This window comes from Pteronotus mesoamericanus, unplaced genomic scaffold (assembly GCF_021234165.1).
Source record: "Pteronotus mesoamericanus isolate MK-2021 breed Mesoamerican mustached bat unplaced genomic scaffold, CSHL_Meso_final contig_24, whole genome shotgun sequence".
Classification (NCBI taxonomy): Eukaryota; Metazoa; Chordata; class Mammalia; order Chiroptera; family Mormoopidae; genus Pteronotus; species Pteronotus mesoamericanus.
Window position 1 is genome coordinate 27425281 of NW_026555100.1, and position 22523 is coordinate 27447803.

The 22523-nt window shown below is 38.6% G+C and overlaps 1 protein-coding gene across 9 annotated transcripts in view; it reads left to right on the forward strand.

The window, feature by feature from the left end:
- The window catches only part of PCGF5 (polycomb group ring finger 5), a 109178-nt gene that overhangs the window by 40073 nt on the left and 46582 nt on the right, over positions 1-22523 (forward strand). For 6 of the 9 annotated variants that reach the window (XM_054572835.1, XM_054572836.1, XM_054572839.1 and 3 more), the window contains one exon: positions 11441-11735. In XM_054572835.1, coding sequence (XP_054428810.1) covers positions 11624-11735 — 112 coding nt within the window. In that variant the 5' untranslated portion in view covers positions 11441-11623. Of the gene's footprint in view, positions 1-3742; positions 3759-8920; positions 9132-11440; positions 11736-22523 lie in introns of those variants that run through there. The other 3 variants (XM_054572833.1, XM_054572842.1, XM_054572841.1) reach the window with 2 other exon arrangements.

Consider the following 22523-nt stretch of genomic DNA (forward strand, 5'->3'; position numbering starts at 1 on the left):
CTACCCTGTCCTTAAGGGCCTCTTCTCAGACCAGGATGCAGGCGCCGAGGTGGCCACAGGGAGGCTGGAGTGGACACACGCACTCACACTCCAGCATGACCTGGCCAGGTCAGGCCAGCTTGCGGCACTGCGTCTAAACATGTGAGCAGATAGTGTACCGCTCAAAGCCCTGTGTGTGTTTCTAGATCAGCAGTCTAGAACCCCAGGTAAAACGGAAAAATACTTTCTCTTGAAATGCCACCAGGACTGTTTGGGGTCTTGAAGTCAGAGGTGAGAGGTAAAGCCTGCTCCATGACAAATAGGGACTGTTTGGTTTAATAGTCCTTTTCTCTTTGTTGGTAGACTTTCTCCATTGTGACAAAGGAGAAAGAGGAGATTGTGGCAAACCTTTACAAAGAATAAAAGACAATTTCTAACTCTCTGGGCCATTTGAGGATGGTGATGGTGAGAATAGTGATGATACCGTCACCTTTTGGTTAGTTAAACCACTGTATTCTATATTCTATTCATTGCCTGAAACATAGAAATCATAAGGTTAAGTTGTTGCACTACAAGCATTCTGGTTTGAAACAGTCATGAAGAGTTATTGGAATTGTAGATGTGATCAACCCTGGGAATATAGGAAGTTTTTAATTCCAATCATCTATACGTGTTCACAGAGATCTTCTCCAGGTCGGGACTCAGCAAAATATCGCCCAAGGGCCAAATCTGGTTCACTGCCTGTTTCTTGAATAAAGTTTCATTGGAACATAGCTACACACATTCCTTGACATAATGTTTTTGGCAGTCTTTGTCCTATGTGGGAAGAGTTCAATAATTGGAACTGTGGTGTGTGTACAAAGCCTAAAATGTTTACCACCTACCATGTTACAGATACAATTTGCTGACCCCTACTTTACGTAATGCTTCAAAACTTTACAACCAAACAATTGAAGAACTTCAAGTCCTGCTAGAAATTATGTATTCCAAGTCTAAGCAGTTCTGTAGATGGGCAGGTCAAGGGTCATGAAACAGCTTGCCAAGGGTCTTACTGTTTGTTGGTGATTTTCTTTTACTTTTTTTTAAAAGATTTTTCCCAATAACATTTTTATTATAAGACATACATAACGAAAAAATTTATCATTTAACCATTTTATGTGTACAGTTCAGTGGCAGTAAATATGTTTGTATTGTTGTACAGCCATCAACACCATCCATGCCAGGACTCTTCATCTTCCCCAGCTGAATCTCTGTGTCCATTACACAGGGACTCTGTTCCCCTTCTCCGCCCCCGAAACCACCATTCTGCTTTCTGTCTCTATGAACTTGACTGGTCTAGGTACCTCATATAAGTGGAGTCATTATAATAGTTGTCCTTTTGTGACTGGCTTATCCATAATTTTTTTACTGAAGGAAGTATGCTTTACAGAAACAGGAAGATTCTTACCTTGTCCCTGACTGATTCGCCACTTGATTTGGTCCAGGGTAAGCTGATCAAATTTTCTTAAGGTCCTCAGCTCTAAAACGACACATCTTTTCCTGAAGAATACAACACAATACAATGATATTAGTCAATTGAAATTAAAGAGTAAGAGCTCAAAATTTACGTGACAAAATAGTCACAAAATATTAACTTTTAGTTCATGTATTTGCTTATAGTATTTTGGTACAAGAGAACACAAAATAACACTCACAGGGTGACTTGGTGGATGTGTGGACCAGAGCCAAAGATGAAGGATGATAATTGAGGTCACATGACCCATTTCTGGGTAGGATCAAGCATACTTCTCTGGTGACTAGGTCAGAGTTTGCCAAGTTCAGTGTCTCCCTATGTAAGACAGTGTTGCCTACACACGGTCCACACCTTGTTCTTTGCACATCCCTTTTGTGTGATTCTTGCTCATCATTTTCCCCTACTTATACAAAGTTATTTCAAGTAAGGTAAAATATAATTGATTACATGTTAGATTACTAAATATGTCACATTTCAGTCCTGCCTTGCTAAAACTATACCCAGGTCACTCAGTTGGAGTTTTAAGTGTTCATAAAACTCTTTAGCCTTCTGTATATATGGTATTTTTTTATTTCATCTTGTGATGAATAAGTTAAGCCATGGTTTTCATACTTGACTCATTTACCACTTAGAAGCCTTATTTTAAAATTCTTGTAGGGGAAAGAAGGGCACTTGACAGGAAAGTTGGGTGACCAACTGCTGCCTCCATGTACTTCCTAAAAGCAAATACATTGTACCAAGGCATTTGTTTCAAGTATTTGTTTGTCACCAGGCCTTAAATTATATTCTTTTTTTATTGTTGTTTTGTCCCAATAGCAGGAATATCATATAGACACGACAGTCTTAAAATTCTGCAAGCGTTTGTTTGCTTACTATGTATGTACTAAGTGTATTACTTGTATTGTCTCATATAATCCTCTTAAAAACTCCTCTGAGATTTGTACTTTTATCACATCCATTTAAGTGATGAAAACTGAGACCCAAAAAAGTTCTTTGCCCTATTACACATAGCCAATAAGAGATTGTGCCAGAATGTGAACCTAAGCAGTCTTGACTGCAAAGTCAGATTTCATTTATTTGCATGTTCATTTGTTCAACACATATTTAATGAGAGCATGTTATGTTTTAGACTTAATTCAAGGGATAAAGCAGTAATGAAAAATACCTTGCCCTCATGGAACTTATGTTCTGTACACTTTTCTATGAATCCACCTCGTATTCTCATTCATCTCTAACCTAAGATGCTAGTGCTCTCTTTCAGCTTCTCATTAGGAAGGTTTGATAAATGGCAGGAGATTTTCCAGTCACTTCTTTCAACAGACAGAATTGAAGAAACCACTGAAAACAAATATTGTTTCTTTCTTTTTGAATTATCAAGGACAAGTTATCACAGCTTCTGAGACTATTGTAGGATTTATCACCCTGAAGGTCAAGAAATAAGTATGTCTATCTTATATTATAGTTAATATAATTTACACCAGTTTTAATTTACACCAGTTTTCTCTTAGCTTTTCTGCAAACCTATGTAAAAAATAACCAGTATCTTTGTCGTTAAGGCTTTGAATAGTTGATGACAGTATGAACACATTAATTTGCCATTTGTTTTCAAGAGTTTTTTGTTCGTTTGTTTTTGGTTTTGTTTTTGATTCAAGACAAAATTATGAAGCACAAGAGCAAAGATCATCTTGGGTGGTTTGCCATCCTTTCTCAGATACTCTTCCTTTCCTCCTTCCAGCTTCCCAGCCTCCCAGCCAGCAAAATGTTACAGCTAATACCCTGCCAAAGAGTTAACTCATAACTAAAGCCTCCGGTCCGTCCCTGGCCTTTGTCCTATCCTATGGACTAAGAAGTCGTCTAATTCTGGCAGGCTGGGATCCTAAGAACTTAACTACGGTGCTGCCTGGAGAATTTGCATTTTGATGGAAAACATTTCTGCTACCACTTCATTTGAGGGGAATGAATAAAGATTTAGCACACCACTTCTACAATGTTGAACTAACTCAAATTATTAAATATTTTGGGGGAACTAGTTTTCTTTGTATGATTTGGAATTGCTTAGTGAAATATTTAGGTCTCCCCAACTTGATTTTGTAAAATGAGTGGATGAATGTTGGTGCAGAAGGAGGAGAGCTTCCTGATCACTGCGTGCCTTGTTTTATGCTGTGTCCTGGATCCATCACATGCCCGAGTGTCTCATCTGTTCTACCAACAATCTGTGGATATATCTTAGTACCAAGACCTCTGCTGGGTGATAGAGAATTATTAGGTACTATTCAACTGCTGGCGCTCCACAAAATTACCACTTATACCTTATATTTCTTACAATTTACAATTTAAAAAACACTTTTTGCTTATCATCTCATTTAATCTTCTATATGCTCATTTTAACAGCATACAAGTATATAAAGAAAAATCTTCCCTGTAGACCAGTGTTTAAGATGATAATATTAAGCTCAGGTTTCATAGGCAGAAAATGAAGCCAAAGGAAGTTAAGTGACTTGCCCTGCTGAAAAACCAGGTTCTCTGGACTGTGTTCTTACTTCTAAACCGTAGCTACCTGTAAAGTCAGGACCATTTCAATTCTTGTGCCTAGTCTCCTTTGAATATTGATGTTACTAAGTTTCTGTAGTGCATTTGCCTCAATTGAATTTCATATCTTTTTTAATGGCAGGAAGTTTTTTCCTAACTTTTCTACAGTCCCTCCTAACTTAGAATTATCTACATTCAGATTTGATGGAATATTCGTAGTTTCTGTATTGAAGTTATTTGTTCATTTGTGATCCTCAGAGATTTAATCTGACCTCCAAAAATAACAGTTGTGGTTCTATAATGTTTTAAAATATCATAGCCCTGATGATTGGAGTAAATCCTGTTTTTTCCTGTAGTCTGTACCTATTTTACTTACAGTCTCTGTTCTTTCAGTATAAATGGAACTTGCTTCAGCCAACTGTTGACATCACAGTAAAAAAAATACAGCTAGTTTTTCTGTCTCTCAAAGGAGAAAAAAAATTGTCAAACTGTCTCTTTAGCATAATGTATTTAAAGCACTTTGAAATATTTAGCTAGCTACACAGTCTTTCACAGACTAATCTTGCCCCTATATGTATGCTATTTATCTGTACCCACTTTTAGTACATTGACTTCATTTCTCTCTTCTTTCTCCCTTTCTCATCTAATACCTCAGCTCTTGGTGTTCTACCTTGCTGTTTTGTAACTGGCAGTCTTACGCATGCAGAACTAACTTCTTACCCACCCATGGTATTCCATCTTTCAATGGGCATTGTGATCATTTGATCATGTTCCACTTAACAATTTATTAATAAATTTGGTGAATTGCTCCATAATTGTTTCTTGTAGATAAGTCTCCACTCCCTGGTGTGATTTTAATTAGTAGCCCTAGCGGGCAGGGATTATGCCTTAGCACATTTTTTGTAAAGATCCCTCCAAGGAGAAACCAAAGAAAGAATACACAGAATATGTTTTCGAGTGTGTGCAATCATTCAGCTTTTCAGTCAGTATTTATATGAATGTTTACTGTTTGCCATCCACTCTGCTAGGGATGCACAGTTAGGCAAATGTATCCACTGCACTTACACACGAGTAGAAGGTTCAGACCAGTAAATCAGATAATCCAGACAGTGTGATGTGGGACTTGAGAGAACCAGTATGAGTTATTATGTATGAATGTGGCGTTCGTATATCCAGGAAACTCTTCAGCAGCTTTGAGGAGTCTGTGAAGGTGGCCCTTGAGATCTTCTGATACGAAGAGGATAAATAAGACTTGACCAGATTTAACATGGGTTGGGAGAGGTGAGGGGATTGGGACAGGGTGCACATTTGAAAAAAGACCCACCTCTCTAGCTAGAGGGTGAAAAGGTTCATTTTGGCTGCAGCATCGGGTCCAAGGGAAATACTGTAGAAGTGACTGGGATCCAGGACGGGCTTATTAAGTGTTCGGCTTTATCACAAGGTGTTTTGTTGTTGTTGTTTTTTGTTTTTAAAGTCAAGGAAGAACGTGATCAAATTTATACAAATTTGTAGTTAGAAAGAGTCTCTGGCTGTGCCGTGGAGAATGTTTTGGCAGAGAAGAGCTGTAGGGAGACTGCTTAAGAGTTCATCGAAGTAATGGAAGGTAGAGATGATAGAGAGAAAGTGATCTAAACCAGGGTAGGTTAAATGGAAGTATTCAAGAGACATTTAGCAGAGAGACTCCTCGAGAATTACTGATCGCAGGAGAGAGCTGCATTAGGAGAAAGAGAATCTTGGTCAAGGGCGATTGGAAGTCCTTTAGTTCTCTGTTCCCCCCATTCCCCCATCATTTGTTTTAGGTCATCATATATCCATGGCCATAAAGTAAATACATTTGGACACAGTAGGACACTTTAAATTTTAATATATTCTGAAATCTTTGTAGGGAGATATTTAGAATACAGAGGGTAGTTTTATGTTAGAGATACTCCATGTTAAAAGATTAAATAGCATATTTAAGACATTAAAATAATTTACCATAATTAAAAAGTCATATTATTTATTATTTCAGGGAAATGTAAAGATATAACCCTATTGTTAAAACCTTATGCCATTAAACAGTTCATTGATGATATATTTATTAGATGAGGAAGGATTGTGAACTGTTCAGTACAGAATTACACATCCATTGTCCAGCCTTAATGGAAATAAAAATCTAGACATAAAATATAAAGTAATGAAAACATTTGTTAGGTATACAGATAGTTCCAAGTAGTTCAAAGGGGTATCAAGAGCCATTAATGGTTCCCTGGACGAATCTGGATCAATGATCAAACGAAACACGTTATTGCTTTCAGATTATGCTTCTTTGATAGTAAATCACCAGTGTCCAGTTCCCTCCTAAATACCACCTAAGCAGTTCCTTCCTTCCCTCATCCATTCTTCTCTCCCCTTGTTCCTTTATTTTCTTTAAGTTAATTTGTTCCTTACCGGACCTCCCTTAAATTCTTAGAGTTGAGAAGTTATCTTGAGAGGTGTAAATAATATGGAAGTAGCACGTTAGTTTGGGTCTTGGCTTTACCAAAATCAGCTCTGTGATTATGAATTTGCCACTTCTCAGGATCTTGGCAGCCATATCTGTAAAATGAGAAAGCTGAAGTAGATTAGTGATAAGCGTACTCCCACCTATGATTCTTTTTATCTGCTTTTTCTTTTTCCTAGTCCTGCATATCCAGTTGCTTCCAGGCCTTTGTTCACTTGAGGGTCCCACTGCTATTTGAGATTTGTTATCAGAGCCATCCCCTCATATTGAAGCTTCTGTGGTTTGTTCCAGCCCCATCAGAGGCGAGGGACTAAAGAGTGAATTACTGTAAAGCTGTCCCAGGGGAGGACAGGCAACACAGCAGCTGAAAGTCGGGTTTAAATGCTTAGAACCTGCACATAGGTCAGGAAACTTGCCCCTTCGTAACATTCTCTCATGAGTTTTCTTTTGTTGTTATTTTTTTAAACCAGATAGGTGAGGTTTTTGTTTTATTTTTATTTTTTCGTGTTTATGCATTTTTTTTTCTTGGAATGGAAAAGGCAAGGTGGTTGCTCAAGAGGGAAAGGGAGAAACCACTGAGCATTTTTTACAAATCATCCTGCCCCTAGGGACACCAGGTACAGATTTCCTTGCATAGGTTGCTGTTCTCTCCCAAGTACACCCTTTTCACTTTTGATTATGGCGACCCACCTCCACATCTGTCTCCAGGTACTGCTCTATAGCATCTTTGTGGCCCCCTCGTTCCATTGGCAATGCAGGTCCTCCTCATATCCATCCTCAACCTCATTTCCTCAGTGCTAATTAACCCCACTTACAATGTTGATCAACAATGATCAGCAATCACATTTAAGCCACCTGGACTTCATTAAGTGTTATCCTTTAAAAATATATTTAAAGTAGGTTAATGTGCAAATTAGGAAAATACCAAGTTATATAGTGTGTTGTAACAATATGTACAGTAATATCTTCTATTACATATTTTAAATACACTAGTAATAGGGTGACTTTTCACATATTGATCTATTTAGTATCCCAGATGAAAGATCTGAAGAATAATCTTTCAGCCAGAAAGTCACTTGACCTGACTTGTTTTCCATTTTCATTGTGATTGCTGTGACTTACTGAAGTTGACCCAACTTGGAAAGGGGCATGTTGGCTTAAAAAGACCACGTTTGCCTTAAAAATGTGGTTATTGATATTAATAGCTGTTTCAGAAAATGTATTGCTCCAGCTGTGATATTAAAAATGGTATTTTTAAAAAATGTTATGCCCACTCTACATAGTTTCATTATGAATTGGATATTTTATGAAGCTCTCCTAGACTGTTTTTTGGTGTATTTTAAATTTGAAATGGATCTTTGAACCTGTTCAACTGGTGGATTAGCAGTTATTGAGTTCATTGGTTTGTCACTAGAGCCATCTTCACAGTCTATCACTGTGGTAATAAGGAAGGTGACTCCTGTCAATAAGAAATAAAGCAAATAATTTGCATTAGTCGTCCCCCTCCACACACACACACACACACTGCTGTCAACTCCCTAAACATCACTGCTCTCACTTCTGCAGAAGCAAAGATGATGCAATTGCAACACCTTTACCTCTTTATACTACTACACAAGAATGAAAGTTGCTGATTCCCTTTGGGATGTCAGTTTTAACTTTCGTTACTTTTTTTACGGATGGCGACCACCCTGTTTCCCCTGCTACCCTGGGATTTACTGGATTGCGGTCCTCTAAGAAGCCAAGAACCAGGTCTAAGTTATGTTTAGCAAAATAGTGGTTATAATGGACATTTCTAAGTTGTAGAATACAGAATAGTATTGAATGACTTTGATGAATCTTTTAATGCATGCTTTTGAATACACTTTTTGCAATGAATGGTCTTTTGTAGATCCCGAACAAAACAATAAAAGGTAACACTTTTTGTTTTGACCCTTGCAGTCATAACTATTTACCCCAAAGTGCTCCTGCTTGTTTACAGTTATCAACGATCATGCAATCTGTACCCACCCCATAGTAACAAGTTAATGATTTTTAAATAAGATGCAAGTCAAAGGATGTCTTCGTTCCCCTCTCAACCCGGTGGGACTGGCTTGGGGAAGATGCAGCTCAGTACACTATTTCGCAGGGTGACCCATTTTCAACACTGACGGCTAATTTTAAATCCACCAGGAGAACTATACCAGACATTGTTATAATGAAAACAACTGGGAGGAGTTGGTGGTGGAGAGAGAGAATAAGAACCGATAAAAAATTTGGCCAAAGCTACGTGTCGCACAGAAGCTGCCGCAGCAGGGCGGGCGAGGCGCCCCGCACCTGCGTGGAGCGCGGACCGGCGGGCGTGGCCTGCGGGCGTGGCGCCGGGGGCGTGCCCGGGGCGTGGCCAGCCAGTGGCGCCGGCGGTTGAAAGGGGGTGGAGTTGCCCTTGGAGGCGGCACCGGCCCTGCGCCCCGAGGCCCGTCGCGCCCTATCGTGCCCGAGCCGAGTGGCCCCGCGGAGCCGGCGCGCTCCCGCCTGCAGGGGGAGGGCGGACGGGGCGCCGGCACCGGCCAGGCCGCGGCAGGCGCTGTTTCTCTTTCACTTTCCTTCCCTGTGAGGCCGGCGCGCTGGAGGGCAAGCCGCCGCGGGGTAGGTACCGGGCGGGCTTGAGAGTGGCCGAGGGGCCGGGACCTCGCCGCCCCCGCACTCCCAGTTCAAGTTGGGGCTCGGAGGGGGAACGGCAGCGGCACCTCCAGGCACCTGCCGCGGCCCGCGCTGTTTGGAACCAGGAGAGTTCTGGGGCGGGGGTGGCCGACTGGGGGTGTGGGGGCTTCGGAGGCGCGGCCTCCCCTCGGGGACGGAGAGGGCGGCGGGCTGCGAGCGCCCGGCCCGGGGAGAGGCGGTGCGTCCTCCCAAGCTTGCCGGGCCCGGCGGAGCAGCGGCGTCCGCGGGCCCCCGGGCACCTGCGGGGCGGGCGGGGCAGACTTGTGCCTGGACCGCCCAGGGCCGTACTGCCGGGTCCCTCCGCTGGACGACGCAGAAAACTTCCCTGTCGTCCCTGCGCTGTCAGTGCACTGACTTATTTGCTTTCTGTTTTGGTGACAGTGCTCCGTGGCTTAGGATCTTAATACTGCCCCAGGTCCGGACCGTGCGTTTCCTCTTTCAGAGGACTTTCTCTTACTTGGAGCTTCTTGGCAAACCTACCTGTGGGAAAGGCAGGGCCCTCAATCCCAGTGTCTGGAGGGGAAAGCGCAGACCCAGGCGCGGATATTAAATGCCTAGCTGAAGGTCATGCAACGCTAAGGACGGGGACCCAGAGCCCCCGTCTGTTAATTATGCTCCCTTTCTGCTACATCCTCCACGCAATATTCCGAGCGGATGGGAGAATTACACGCAGAACCTATCCCTTGCACATTCTCAGTGGCGATGTGTGGATGGAATGATGCCTTTTACTTTTCCGGTTGCTTTATGTATACTTATCTGTGACTGAACGGCTAAGATAGGAAAAAAAGTTCCTGTTTATAGAATTAAACTTAGGAAATCAACACCTTTTTCACGTCGTGTTTTCTGAGAGGTTAGATTTATTATAAGAGACCTTTAAAACTTTTTTTTTTTTTAAAGTAACCTTATGTACAGGTCAGTTTTGCTGAACGTGTTTGGAAAAAGGTTAGTGACTTTCAGTTTTACTGGGCTAGTTTTATGTATATTGTCTCCTTTCATCCTCACCACTCCTGAAGGTTGACACTCTTATTTTCATTTTAAGGTTAAAAACAAACAAAAAAAAAATCCTGAGACTTAGGATAAATAACATTGCCCAGGTTATATATACACTTACTAAATTTGACCAGTTTCTGTCAGAGATTTTTGCAGTCTAAGAGAGGAGATGAAGAGTGAATGTAACTATAAAACAAAATATGTAAAAGAGAAGTAAGGGTTAAAAAGTACGGAGAGGTTACACTGAGGTTAGCACTGGAGAAGGGTTTTGGAGGACAGGTAGGCTCTAGAGCAGCAATTTTCAACCTTTTTCATCTCATGGCACACATAAACTAATTACTAAAATTCTGTGGCACACCAAAAAATATATTTTTTGCTGATCTGACAAATAGGTATAATTTTGATTCATTCACAGTGGATGGCTGCTGTTGTGTTGGCTGTTGTCATTTTTTTATTTGACAGTCTAAGGGAAGAGAGGTCACTGCCCCTGACTAGTCAGGTATTGCATGTTTTAAAAATTCTTATGGCACATTGGTTGAAAGTCACTGATCAGAGGAGAGGGAGGACCCTCAATTAGAGGGCTGAGAGCCCTGGGGAGTGGACTGTGGGGGAGAGTGATCCTCTCAGTCCGCCTGGGTGTTGAAGGGTATGATAAGGTCAGTCTATGGAGGGTCTTACATAACAAGCTAAGAAATGTAAACGTTTTTCTATTTGTAAAGAGGAGACGCTGACATTCTTTGTCATTCTTGCTAACCTCGAAGCAGAATATAAGATGGACTGAAGGTAGGTGCATGAGGTGGCTGTGGATGGAAAGGAAAAGGACATCAGCTTGATTTGACTGCACACTGAGCATGGGTACAAAATGGAAATTTTGACAGGGACAATAATAACTTCGGTTTTGAATCCTTTAACTTGTATTGCCAGGAACTCCTAATAGAGCAGTCAAGCAGATAGTTAAAATCTTTGCTGCACAGGGAAAATTGTCAAAACGGGAGTTAGTGGCCTTGGATGTCATTGGTGACATAGAGGTGATAGTTGAGGCTTCAGGACTGGGTGAGTTTGCCATTATTCTGAATTAAATTGTAGCAGGTTTACAAATTAAGATTAAAATGAGGGAAATGTTCTCTTCACCTGTTTACCCAGTTTGGAACATGTAACACTTGCTGCTAATATAATGAGATTAATACAGTATAAGGAATTTAACACCCGTTTTTTCCTCATCTTTTAAATTATTGTGGAAACAGGTATGGGAAAGTGGAACTGCCAAAAGGAGTAATGACCAACAATTTCATGACAGATCTGGATGTTAGTTCTCATGCCTCAGGATATCCAGTTGGGAACTCCATACCAGCTCTTGGGATCAGACTTTCATCCACTTAATACTCTTCTTTACCTGAACTACTGAAGCCAGTCCTAGTTAACTACGAATGGCTACCCAAAGGAAACACTTGGTGAAAGATTTCAATCCTTACATCACCTGCTATATCTGTAAAGGATATCTGATCAAGCCAACTACAGTGACGGAATGCCTTCATACCTGTAAGTAATCTTTTATGTTATATACCCATCAGAAGTCATGGGTTACACTTGCTCTTTTAAAATTACCACATTTTGTTTTTATCTAGTTCTTAACTTTTAAAACAATGAGTATTCTACAAATTAACTTTAAATATATTTTCAGGATTATCTTTATTTGTCATTGGGATACCAGTGACATGAAATTACTCTTTTGTTAATCAGATTATCATAGTTGACTTTTATCTGATTTATAAATGTTCTAAAAATCATAAGCATATCATGGGTTATAGTTTTTTAAAAGTAAACTATTTTAGGTTTGTATTTTTTAAAAATTATACTGAAGGAATCTGCTGAAAGGTTTTGTTAAAATATGCATACTTTAATTCACTTTTTAAACTACTTTATTGAGGTATGGTTGACAAACAGTTGTAAATATTTAATGTATACAACTTGATGAATTTAGAGGTAAGTATATACCAGTGAAACCATCACCACATCTATGTCATAACGTATTCATCACTTCCCAAAGTTCTTTCTCAGCCTGTTATTTATTATTATTGTTGTGATAAGAACACTTAACATTAAATAAACCCTCTTAGCAAATTTTAGGTGTACAGCACAGTATTGTTACTCACAGGCACCATGCTGTACAGTAGACATCATCTTGTATAACAAAACCTTTGTACCCTTCAATTAATAACCAGCAACTTCAGCATCACCTGGGAACTTGTTAGAAATGAAAGTTATTAGCTCCCACCCAAGTATTATTGAATCAGAAACTCTGGGAATGAGCCCATCGATATGTATTTAACAGATTCTCCAGGTAGAGAACAAGATGACAGCTAGTGGGGGTGGGGCATGGGTGGAGGGGTGGAGCAAAAAGGAAAAAGGACTCAGGGACATGGACAGCGGTGGGATGATCGCTGGCGGGGAGCGGGTGTGCGGGACTCAATAGTAATGGGGGGAAAACAATAAAGATTTAAAAAAAAAAGCTCTCCAGGTGACTGTGAAGGACAGTCAAGTTTAAGAGTCTTTGTTCTAAGGTTATCATATCTATGGAATTCCTAACAAGTTTCTTTCTCACCTGCCCTATCAGTAGAGAAAGAGAAAATTTTATAGTCACATATGCCAGGATTTTACATTCTTTTGTGGTAGTGCCAACATGAATTTATTTTTCTATTTCAATGAAAGTAATTCCAGTAATTCTAGTTTAATGCCTATCATGTGCACAAAAGTAGATATTTTATATATGTACTAGATTTCACTTTAGCTTTACAGTAACTGTGAATCAATTTGGAGTGGATGTGAGAAGGAAAAGAGGGTATAAAGTTTTCTTCATTCTGTGGCCATGGAAACCTAGAGTTAAGTAATTTGCCTGGTATCACATCTAATGAGTAGTGGACCTGTATTCAATTCCGAAATCCATGTTCTAAGATAAAATGGTCTCTCTCTTTTTTTAATGCTGCTTTCAGCTATACTCCCTCTGCTGAACTGGCATGATATTATAAAAGTAGTTTTAAACAGGGGTGCAGAATACAATCATCTGGAAATGGTTAAAATTGCAAATTTATATTGTATGTATTTCACCACAATTAAAAAAATAGAATCACCCAGGAAGCTGTTTAAACATACACACGCTCAGAAGTCCACCCAGAGAGGTTTGGTGGTGGTTGTGGTGAGGTCTGGGGAGGTGTAGTTTGGAAAACCTCTCCAGGTTATGCTCGTGTATATTCCTTTGGGTATTACTGGCCTGTGCTGTTCATTTTGCAATGAACTGTGAACTGTTTTGAAATACTAAGTCACTGTTGCCATGTATCATTATTTAACTTGAACAATTACCAGTTAAATATCATCCAATAGATATTTATTGAATACCTACTGTGTGCCATGCACCATTCTAGACACGGTGGATACAGCAATGAACAAGGTAGTTTAAAAAAAAAATCTGCTCTCAAGAAGTTTTAGGGGAAACTAATAATAAGGATGTGTGACATTAATGATAAATGCTATGCAGAGGAACGAAAGCAGCTTGTAGATAGTAGAGATGGGGTTATTTTATATAGAGTGTCAGGGTTGACCTCTTTGATATGAGGACATATGAACAGAAACCTTAAGGGATTGAGCTCTGTGAATATATGGGAAGAGCATTGTAGGCAGAGGAAAAATCAAATACAAGGGCTTCAGGCAGGAATGCCCTTGGCAGGTCCAAGGAAGAGCCATTAAAAGGCTATTGTTGCAAGTCAACTGAAAAATTACAGGACCTTCACCTTGGGCGATGAGATGTGAGATGGCAGTAGGGAAGAGTGATTGGACTGAGGATATATTTTGGAGGAAGGGCCAATAGGATGTGGCTACGCTAGAGTGGGGACTTTATCTTACACTTCCATGTTTTCCACTAGACCAACCATGGTACCTGAACATGGTCCATACTCTGTTTTGCTATGCTTCTTCTAACATTTGTGCTTCTTCTTTTTAAAAAAAAAATATTTGGATGTTTCCAGCAATAGTTGCCAACTCTGTTTGGAAGACAAGAAGAAAACACAAATTCTTTTTTTTTTTTCCTTACCTATTTAATATAGATTTTATCTGTTCTCAAAGAAAAAGTATTTGGGGCATAATGAAATCCCAATTTAAATGTTACTTTTTTGGAGGAAAAACAAAAGATTCTAGAAGTATAAATAATCAGTTTATAAGCAAGAGTTATATTTATGTTTGCAACAACAATTTAAGGTATAAAGGGGTAAGTGACAGTTTAACTGCACAAATCATCCTGGGCTGAAAAATCCCTTGGAAGTCATCAAGCCTCTTCACTGAGAGAGAATGTAAATGGCAGAAGTATAATTAAAAGACAGTGGTAAATCACAAATGTGGCCTTTTATCACCAACAGAGAACACAGAACAGAGTAAATGATGGGGTCAGGCACTCAACCCAGTATCTAAGGAGACCCGAGGCTTCTGTAGTGCTAATATTTATGCACTTTCCAGTCCTTGGATTTCTATGTTGTTTTTTGTTGTTGTTTTTGTCTGTAGTTATATTAGGGCTTATAATAAGGCAAAAATTATCCCACTTGCAATATACTCCCTTATTTATATTGATAAAATAAATAGTACCACGAAGCAGTGTTCCTCTCTCAGTCATTGGTTGGGTCTTTGATGTTACCTGGTTTTCTCGTGTATAATGTGGGACAGATATAGTGGTACTATGATTTGGGAGCAATATAAAATAGAAAGTAAGATGGCCAAATGGACAGGAGGAAAATGAGAAGCGTTAAGTGACATTGTGATACCTCATAATATTTTCAATCTTGATTTAGTCATATAAAAATAATATTTTATTAAGATTGTACAAAGACTATAAGTTTATGATACTATAAGTAAAGAATAGGTCTCATTATGAAAATTAATTATAAAGATGTTGGTCTTACTGTTCAAGTTCAAAATATATAAGTGGAGTTTTATTATTAGTGAGCAAAGCCAGATATGGAATCTGTCCTTCTGGACTTTCTGGTCAAGTGAAGAAAGAGTAAGCAAGTTAAGAAATGTATAAAATAAAATTGGATGTTGATAAATGTGATGAAAATAATGAAACAGAATGTTAAAATAACAGGCGTGTGTCAGGATATGGCAGCAGAATGGAATGCAAGAGAAGGAAATAGTGTTTTCTGAAATTCCCAAAGACACAGGTCCTAGGCCTTCTCAGCAGGGACATTAATTTTGGGGCCTGGCTGCAGTGGAGGTGCATTGGGGTGGGAAGCGGGGATCATGAGTGGCTCTCCCTACTTCGATATGGATAGATGAACTTGCTTTATTCTTTTTTCAAAATACTCTGCAAAGGCAATTCAGCTCTTTCTCATCAAATCAGAAAGGTTGTTGCTCTTCCATTCTTCGATTGAGAAATTCTACAGCTAACACTGACTGGCTTCCCCGTACATGTGGAAAGAAGAGCCGAAAGGAGCAGCAGGGCGGCTGGCTGCAGCAGCCCTTGACATTCCCAGCCATCCAGCTAGACAGAAGAAGAAAGGGGCAAGCCAGTCAGAAGGAAGGGGGAGGCAGAGATGGCAGGGCAGGCGGCATCCTGGGCTCCTGGCAAGGAGCTGGTGGGGGGGCCACTTACAAAAGCCTACTAATACCACTTCCCTACAGCAGGCCAAGGACATTCTGTAAAAAGATAAGAGTTTTAAGTGAGGTAAGAATTTAAAACACTAATGAGTTTTTAGTTTTAAATAATCACTTAATACTAGAGGAACTAAATCTACATCAACTAGGGTTATAAGTCTATGAGATAATTTTAATCAACAAATCTAAGGAAATAAACTTTCACACAATTATTAAATTTTTTAAAATAAATAAATAGATGTCAGGCACTTTGCTAGCCACTAGGATAGAGTGGTTAAAAAATAGGATAAATTTGAAACTTAATCTATCAAGCAAAACTCATCAGACAAGAAGAAATTTCTGCATATGTATTTGGATCTGTGTTTTTCTTTGTGAACTCATCTACTCTGAGACGACAACTACCTATGCCAGTCTCTCCCAAATCTTTATTTCTGGTATAGTCCTTTCCTCTGAGCTTCAGAATCCCACTGGATGTCTGCTCAGATGTCCTAAAGCTGCCTGGAATTCAACATATGTAAAAATGAATGAATGGGATTCTAACACTCAGTTATCCAAACAGGAAATGTGGTGCACAGTTGACTCTCTTTACCTTCACGACCAAAACAGGGACAAAGTCCTGACTGGTCTTTCCCTTTAATATCTCTTAAATCTGTCACTTCGCTTCCTTCCCCCTGTGACTGTTTGTTTAGGCCCTCATTACTTCTCACCGAAGTCACTGCAGCCTACACCTAACCAGTGGTGATTTTTTAAACATCTTACTGTCTTCATCACTCTTTAGCTGACCCAAAATTTCCTAAAGATACCCTAGTATCCTCAGAATAAATTAAAGCTACTTAGGTGTGACTCACTTTTGTCCCACCATCTAATACACACTTGCAAATAATTGGTTTAGCTACTTGCTCTGCTTGGAATGCTCTTCTCCTATATACCTGGCTAGCAGTTACCCATTCTCCAAAAATCATCTCCTCCAGATATGCCACCCACCTGCTACCACAGACAGATTTGGGTTAAGTGTATTATCAGTACCTGGTACTTGAGTGCTCAGTAAAAGCTTAAATGAATGAATAAATAAATAGCCAGTGAGTTCATTAGTTTATTGTGTGTTTTTCCTTTCAGAGATTCAAATGCAGTGATAGGTAGCTTGAAAGGCATATAGACAGTGTTGTTCAGGACTTAATGAATTTTGAAAAACTGTCTTCTAAAGTATGTAAGTGGAGTCTTGTGGGACTTAGGTAAGGTGAGGGAGAGATGCTGGGTTGGGAACGGGGGATTGGTGGTTCTAGCTTAAGGGATGCTCTCTCTCTCTTGCATCAGGGTCCTGAGAAACTTTCTGAGGTTACTTAGAGTGTATTTGCTGGTGGCTGTATAGGTTGTTGACTTAAGATGGAAGACTCTTCACCTAAACTGAGAACAAAGGAGCTTTGTTCCAGCAGTTAAAATGTGAAGAATACAGTGCATTGGTCCTTCACTCTCTTGTGGTTAGAGTCTGCTTTAAGAACCTAATGATTCTTTCCTCAGGAAAAATGGGAAGGTTTAGACTCAGAATTCTGTGGTATAGGACAGGATTTCTTTCTTTTTGCCCTTTCAGAGATTATGGCATTAATCCCCCTAAGAATAAATTCTTTGGAAAAACACATTGTTGTACTTAGTTTTTAACTTACACAAAGAACAAGGGTTAACTGATAACTAAATATACTTGATGTGACAATTAAAGGACTTGCTCATTTTGTGTGGTAATATGGGAGAATGAAGGAATAACTTAATCTTAAAATGGTAAAATTTAAGTATTACCATTTATTTTCTTTCAAAAAGTATTATAAATACACAAGAATTTAAGTTATAGAGAACTTTCAATACATTGATACTCAAATGTTTAAAAATCTTGTGCTACATATACTTGCTATTCAAGATGCATTCACCAGACTAGCAGCATCTACTGGCAGCATCACCTGGGAACTTGTTAGAAGTGCTTATCTGTAGGCCTTACTGTAGACCTTCTGAATCAGAATCTCTGGGGAGAAGGCCACAAACCTGTGTAATGACAGGCTCTTCAGGTGATTCTGTGGTGCACTAAAGTCTGAGAAACAGCGCTCTGGACCACACATTTATAACACTAGCATCTCTTGAACTAGGCAGTTTGTACTTCTAATCATGCAGTAATTAAATGCTAATGAAAGATTAAACTAATATCTGTCATTTATTGAATGTCATATATGGGATTGTGAGCTTTACATTGTCTTAATCTTACCAAGGATCCTTCTAGAAGGTATTTAATCATTCAACAAATGTTTATTAGCACCTACATTTTTCCAGTTCTTATTCTAGCCAGTGGAAACACAACAATAAATGAGACAGACATAGTTTGTGCCTTCCTAGAATTTATGTTCTAATAGGAGAAACAGATAATACACAAGTAAACAGTGTAATTTCAGATGCTGTGTGTATCAAATGCTATGAGGGAAAAATAAAACAGGAAGGTTTTTCTTGACACTTACCATTTGAGCAGAGTCCAAAAATAACAGGAAGGAGCAAACTACGAGAAGGTTTGAGGGCAGAATATTTCAGATTCATATTTCAGTGTTTTCCACAGAGACTCTGAAAGGTTAAGAAACATAGCTAATGAGTGCTAGAGCTGGGTTCTGAATCCTGGACAGCTGACTCGGACATATCTTCATATTAAATTGCCACTCCCCTAGTTTTTTCTCTGCTTGGCTATATTTTCTGAAATTTCTTTAACAACATATGAATTTAAAATGTATATATAATGAGTCTCCTTATGTTTTCATAACTGTATACCTGTCTCTGTATGTACACATACATACATACATATCAAGGCATGATCTGAATTTATTATTGATCCTGAATAAATAGCCATTATAATGAAGAATATATATAAATTGAACCTTCTAATTCTCTTTAGAACGTACTCTTTATAAAATTTGAGTTTTTAGAGTCAAGATTTGTTTTTAGAATAAAAATTAAAGGTCTATCGAAATTTTTGATCCCATCAAAAAACTGTTAGAATAAATGAATTCAGTAAACTTGCAGCATACAAAATCAGTACACAATAATCTATTGTGTTTCTGTATACTAACAACAAACTATCAGAAACAGAAATGAAGGAAACAATTCCATTTGCAATTGCATCAAAAAGAATAAAATATTTAGGAATAACTTTAACCAAGGAGGTGATAGATATGTATGTTGCAAGCTATAAGACATTAATGAAAGAATTGAAGAAGATAAAAATAAATGAAAAGATATTTCATCCTTATGGATCAGGTGACTTAATATCATTAAAATGTCCATACCACCCAAAGCAATATACAGATTCAGTGCAATCCCTATCAAAAACCCAGTGGCATTTTTTTTACAAAAATAGAACAAACAATACTAAAATTTGCATAGAGTTATGAAAGACCCCAAATAGCTAAAGCAATCTTTAGAAAAAAAGAACAAAGATGGAAACATCATGCTCCGTGATTTCAAACTATATTACAAATTACTATAGAGTAAATAAAGCAGTGTGATATTGTCATAAAATAGACACAGATATCAATGGAACACAATAGAGAACCCAGAAATAAATATACATATATGCTCTATGATTTACAACAAAGGAGCCAAAAATATAAAATGGGCAAAGAACAGTCTCTTCAATAAATGGTGGGAAAATCAGATAGCCACAGCAAAATAATGAAACTGGACCACTATCTTATACCATAAACAAAAAATGAACTCAAAATAGGTTAAATACTTGAAAGTAAGCCCTGGCCAATGTGGCTCAGTTGGTTGGAGCATTGTCCTGTAGACTGAAAGGTCACTGGTTGATACCAGTCAGGGCGCGCACACAGGTTGCGGGTTTGATCCCCAGTCGGGGCACATTTGAGAAGGCAACCAATAGAATTCTCATTTTCTCTTTCTATTCTCTCTCTCTTACTTCCCCTCCCTCCCCCCCATCCTCTCATCCTCTCCTGCTCTGTTCCTCTCTCTTTAAAAGCAATGAAAAAATGTCTTCAGGTAAGGATTAAGAAAAAGACTTAAAAGTAAAACATGCCTGAAACCATGAAACTCCTGGAAGAAAACATAGGTAGTAAGCTCCTTGACATAGGCCTTGATGATGATTTTCTGAATCTTACACCAAAAGCAAAAATAAACAAGTAGTACTATATCAAACTAAAAAGCTTCTGTACAGCATAGGAAGCTAGCAACAAAATGAAAAGGCAACTGGCTGAGTGGGAGAAAATAATTGCAAATCATGTATCTGATAAGTGGCTAATATCCAAAATACAGAAAACTCATACAACTCAAGAGCAAAAGAATAGCCTGATTAAAAAATGGGCAGAGGTTTTGAGTAGACATTTTTCCAAAGCCATACATATGGCCAGCAACAAGTACATGAAAAAGTACTCAGCATCACCAATCATGAAAGAAATGAAAATCCAAACTATAATGGCAATATCACTTCATACCTATTAGAATGGCTATTAGCAAACAGAAGAAGTATCATTTTGGTGAGAAAGTGGAGGAGAGGGTGCCCCTGTGCACTGTTAGTGGGACTATAAACTGCTGCAGCTACTATGGAAACAGTACAGAGGTTCCTCAAAATATTAAAAATTGAACTACCATTTGATCCAGCAATTTCACTTCTGGATATTTATTGAAAGAAAACAAAAACCCCAACTTGAAAAGATACATGAACCCCCATGTTTATTATAGCATTATTTACAATGGGCAAGATATGGAAACTACCTAAGTATCCATCAATGGATGAATAGATAAAAGAAAATATCTGATATGGTATACATACACACACAGGAATATTATTCTCTAATAAGGAAGAATGAAATCTTGCCATTTGTGATAACATGAATGGACATTATGCTAAGTGAAATAAGTTGGAGAAAAACACTGGATGATTATGATCTCTCTCATAGATGGAATCTGAAAAAAACATTTTAAAATCTCACACTGATAGATACAGAGAATAGATTGGTGGTTGCCTGAGGCAGGGGAGAAATGGGTGAACTGTTTTCATTTTTTGGTGTTTTCTTTTTTTAGTTTAAATAAATTGTTTATCATTTTTTAAGGAAAAAATCAAAGGCTTATGTAGAAGTTACATAAAAGACTTAGTGGGTACAGATATACTGTTTTAGGGTTGTACTAGAAATGAGTTTGCTGATGTAGTGATCTTACATATTTCAAACAGTATTTTGGCAGTAACTAGTCACTCATTCATGAAAGTGATTATAGTACTTGTTTTGATGATTATTTTTAAATAAGGAAGAATAATTGTAGGTCTTAATCTAGGTGCCATCTATTATTAGTAACAATGTTAAGAAGTATATGAGATACACAGTTCTTTTAACTTTTGAAACTATGCATTAGATAGTAAAGAATGTTATGAAATGGAGTAATAGCTGACAAGAGAAGTGGGGTCAAGGGGTCAACAGTTGTTTTGTTTTAAGATAGAGAATGTGTTTGAAGGTTGATGGGAATCTTCAGTAGATACCAAAAGACTAATGTAGGTGAAAGGAAGGATGCTGAAGCAGTGTCCTTGGGTCAGGACCAAGTGCACAGAGCAGAGATTGACTTTAGATATAGGCACATGGAAATTCTGAAAATAAGAATACAAAGTATGGATGCTAGTAATGTGGTGGTATGAATTCTCTTTGTTTCAGTTGTTTTACTTTTGTTTTCAGTAAAATGAAAGCGAGGTCATCAGTGGAGAGTGACATTGAGGGAGGACATGTTGTGGATTTGAGGAGAGAGGAGAAGGTATGAAGTATTGATGGAGATCATAATGGACTTGGTGCATTGGGTATGAATGCCTGGCAGATGAAGGACCCACTTTAGGTTCTTAGTCATGAATTTAAGGTGAGAGACCAATCAGCATGGTGCATATTTTCCTTCCACAGCTATAATCTTGTGTGAACAGAGTATGTTGGATTTAGCCAGGATTAATAGTTTAACTGAGCAAGTATGATGAAAAAGAGAGGTAGAAAAGTTGAAGTAGAGAAGAACAAAGTTTTCAAGAATATATGCAAGGTAGTGGTTACTCTGGTCACAGAATTTATATTGATCAGGAGGGGTATGAGGGTATTGCTGTACTCACCAAGCTACCAAGCTCCACCCTAACCTTCGGGTCCCCCTTGACTCCATAAGTCTGTCTATGAAATTACAGCCTTCCTGGACAATTTGGACTCCTGGCCTGCTTGATGTAAGATCCCACTACTTTGCTGCCTGCTTCTCTGGTGGGACAAACAATAAAGCATTCTTCTTAGTAGAAAGTAATGCTATCCTTAATATTATTCATGAAATTGCAACTCATGTAGGCCTTTGAAAGAAATGTGCCACATAAAGAAAGGTATCTATTGGTTCCTTACACAAGTAAAACCAGGAAATACTCTCTCATGGAAGCAAATATTCTGGAAAATTTTTGTGAAGATATTGTCAGTTTCACCCATAAGAATATGTGTCAAAATCTGGAAGTTGATGTGTCTTCTCTTTGCAGATGACCACAGTTTACTTATAAACTGTTAGTAGATAACAGATAAAATTTTCAAAACAAACTGTATCAAGTGAGTGTTACTCAAGAAGGGCACATAAGATGGTGACAGTGCTTAAGGAAGGAAGAAAAACTTGCTTCTATGTTGACAGATAAAACCAACACATTAGGATGATTTTAACAAA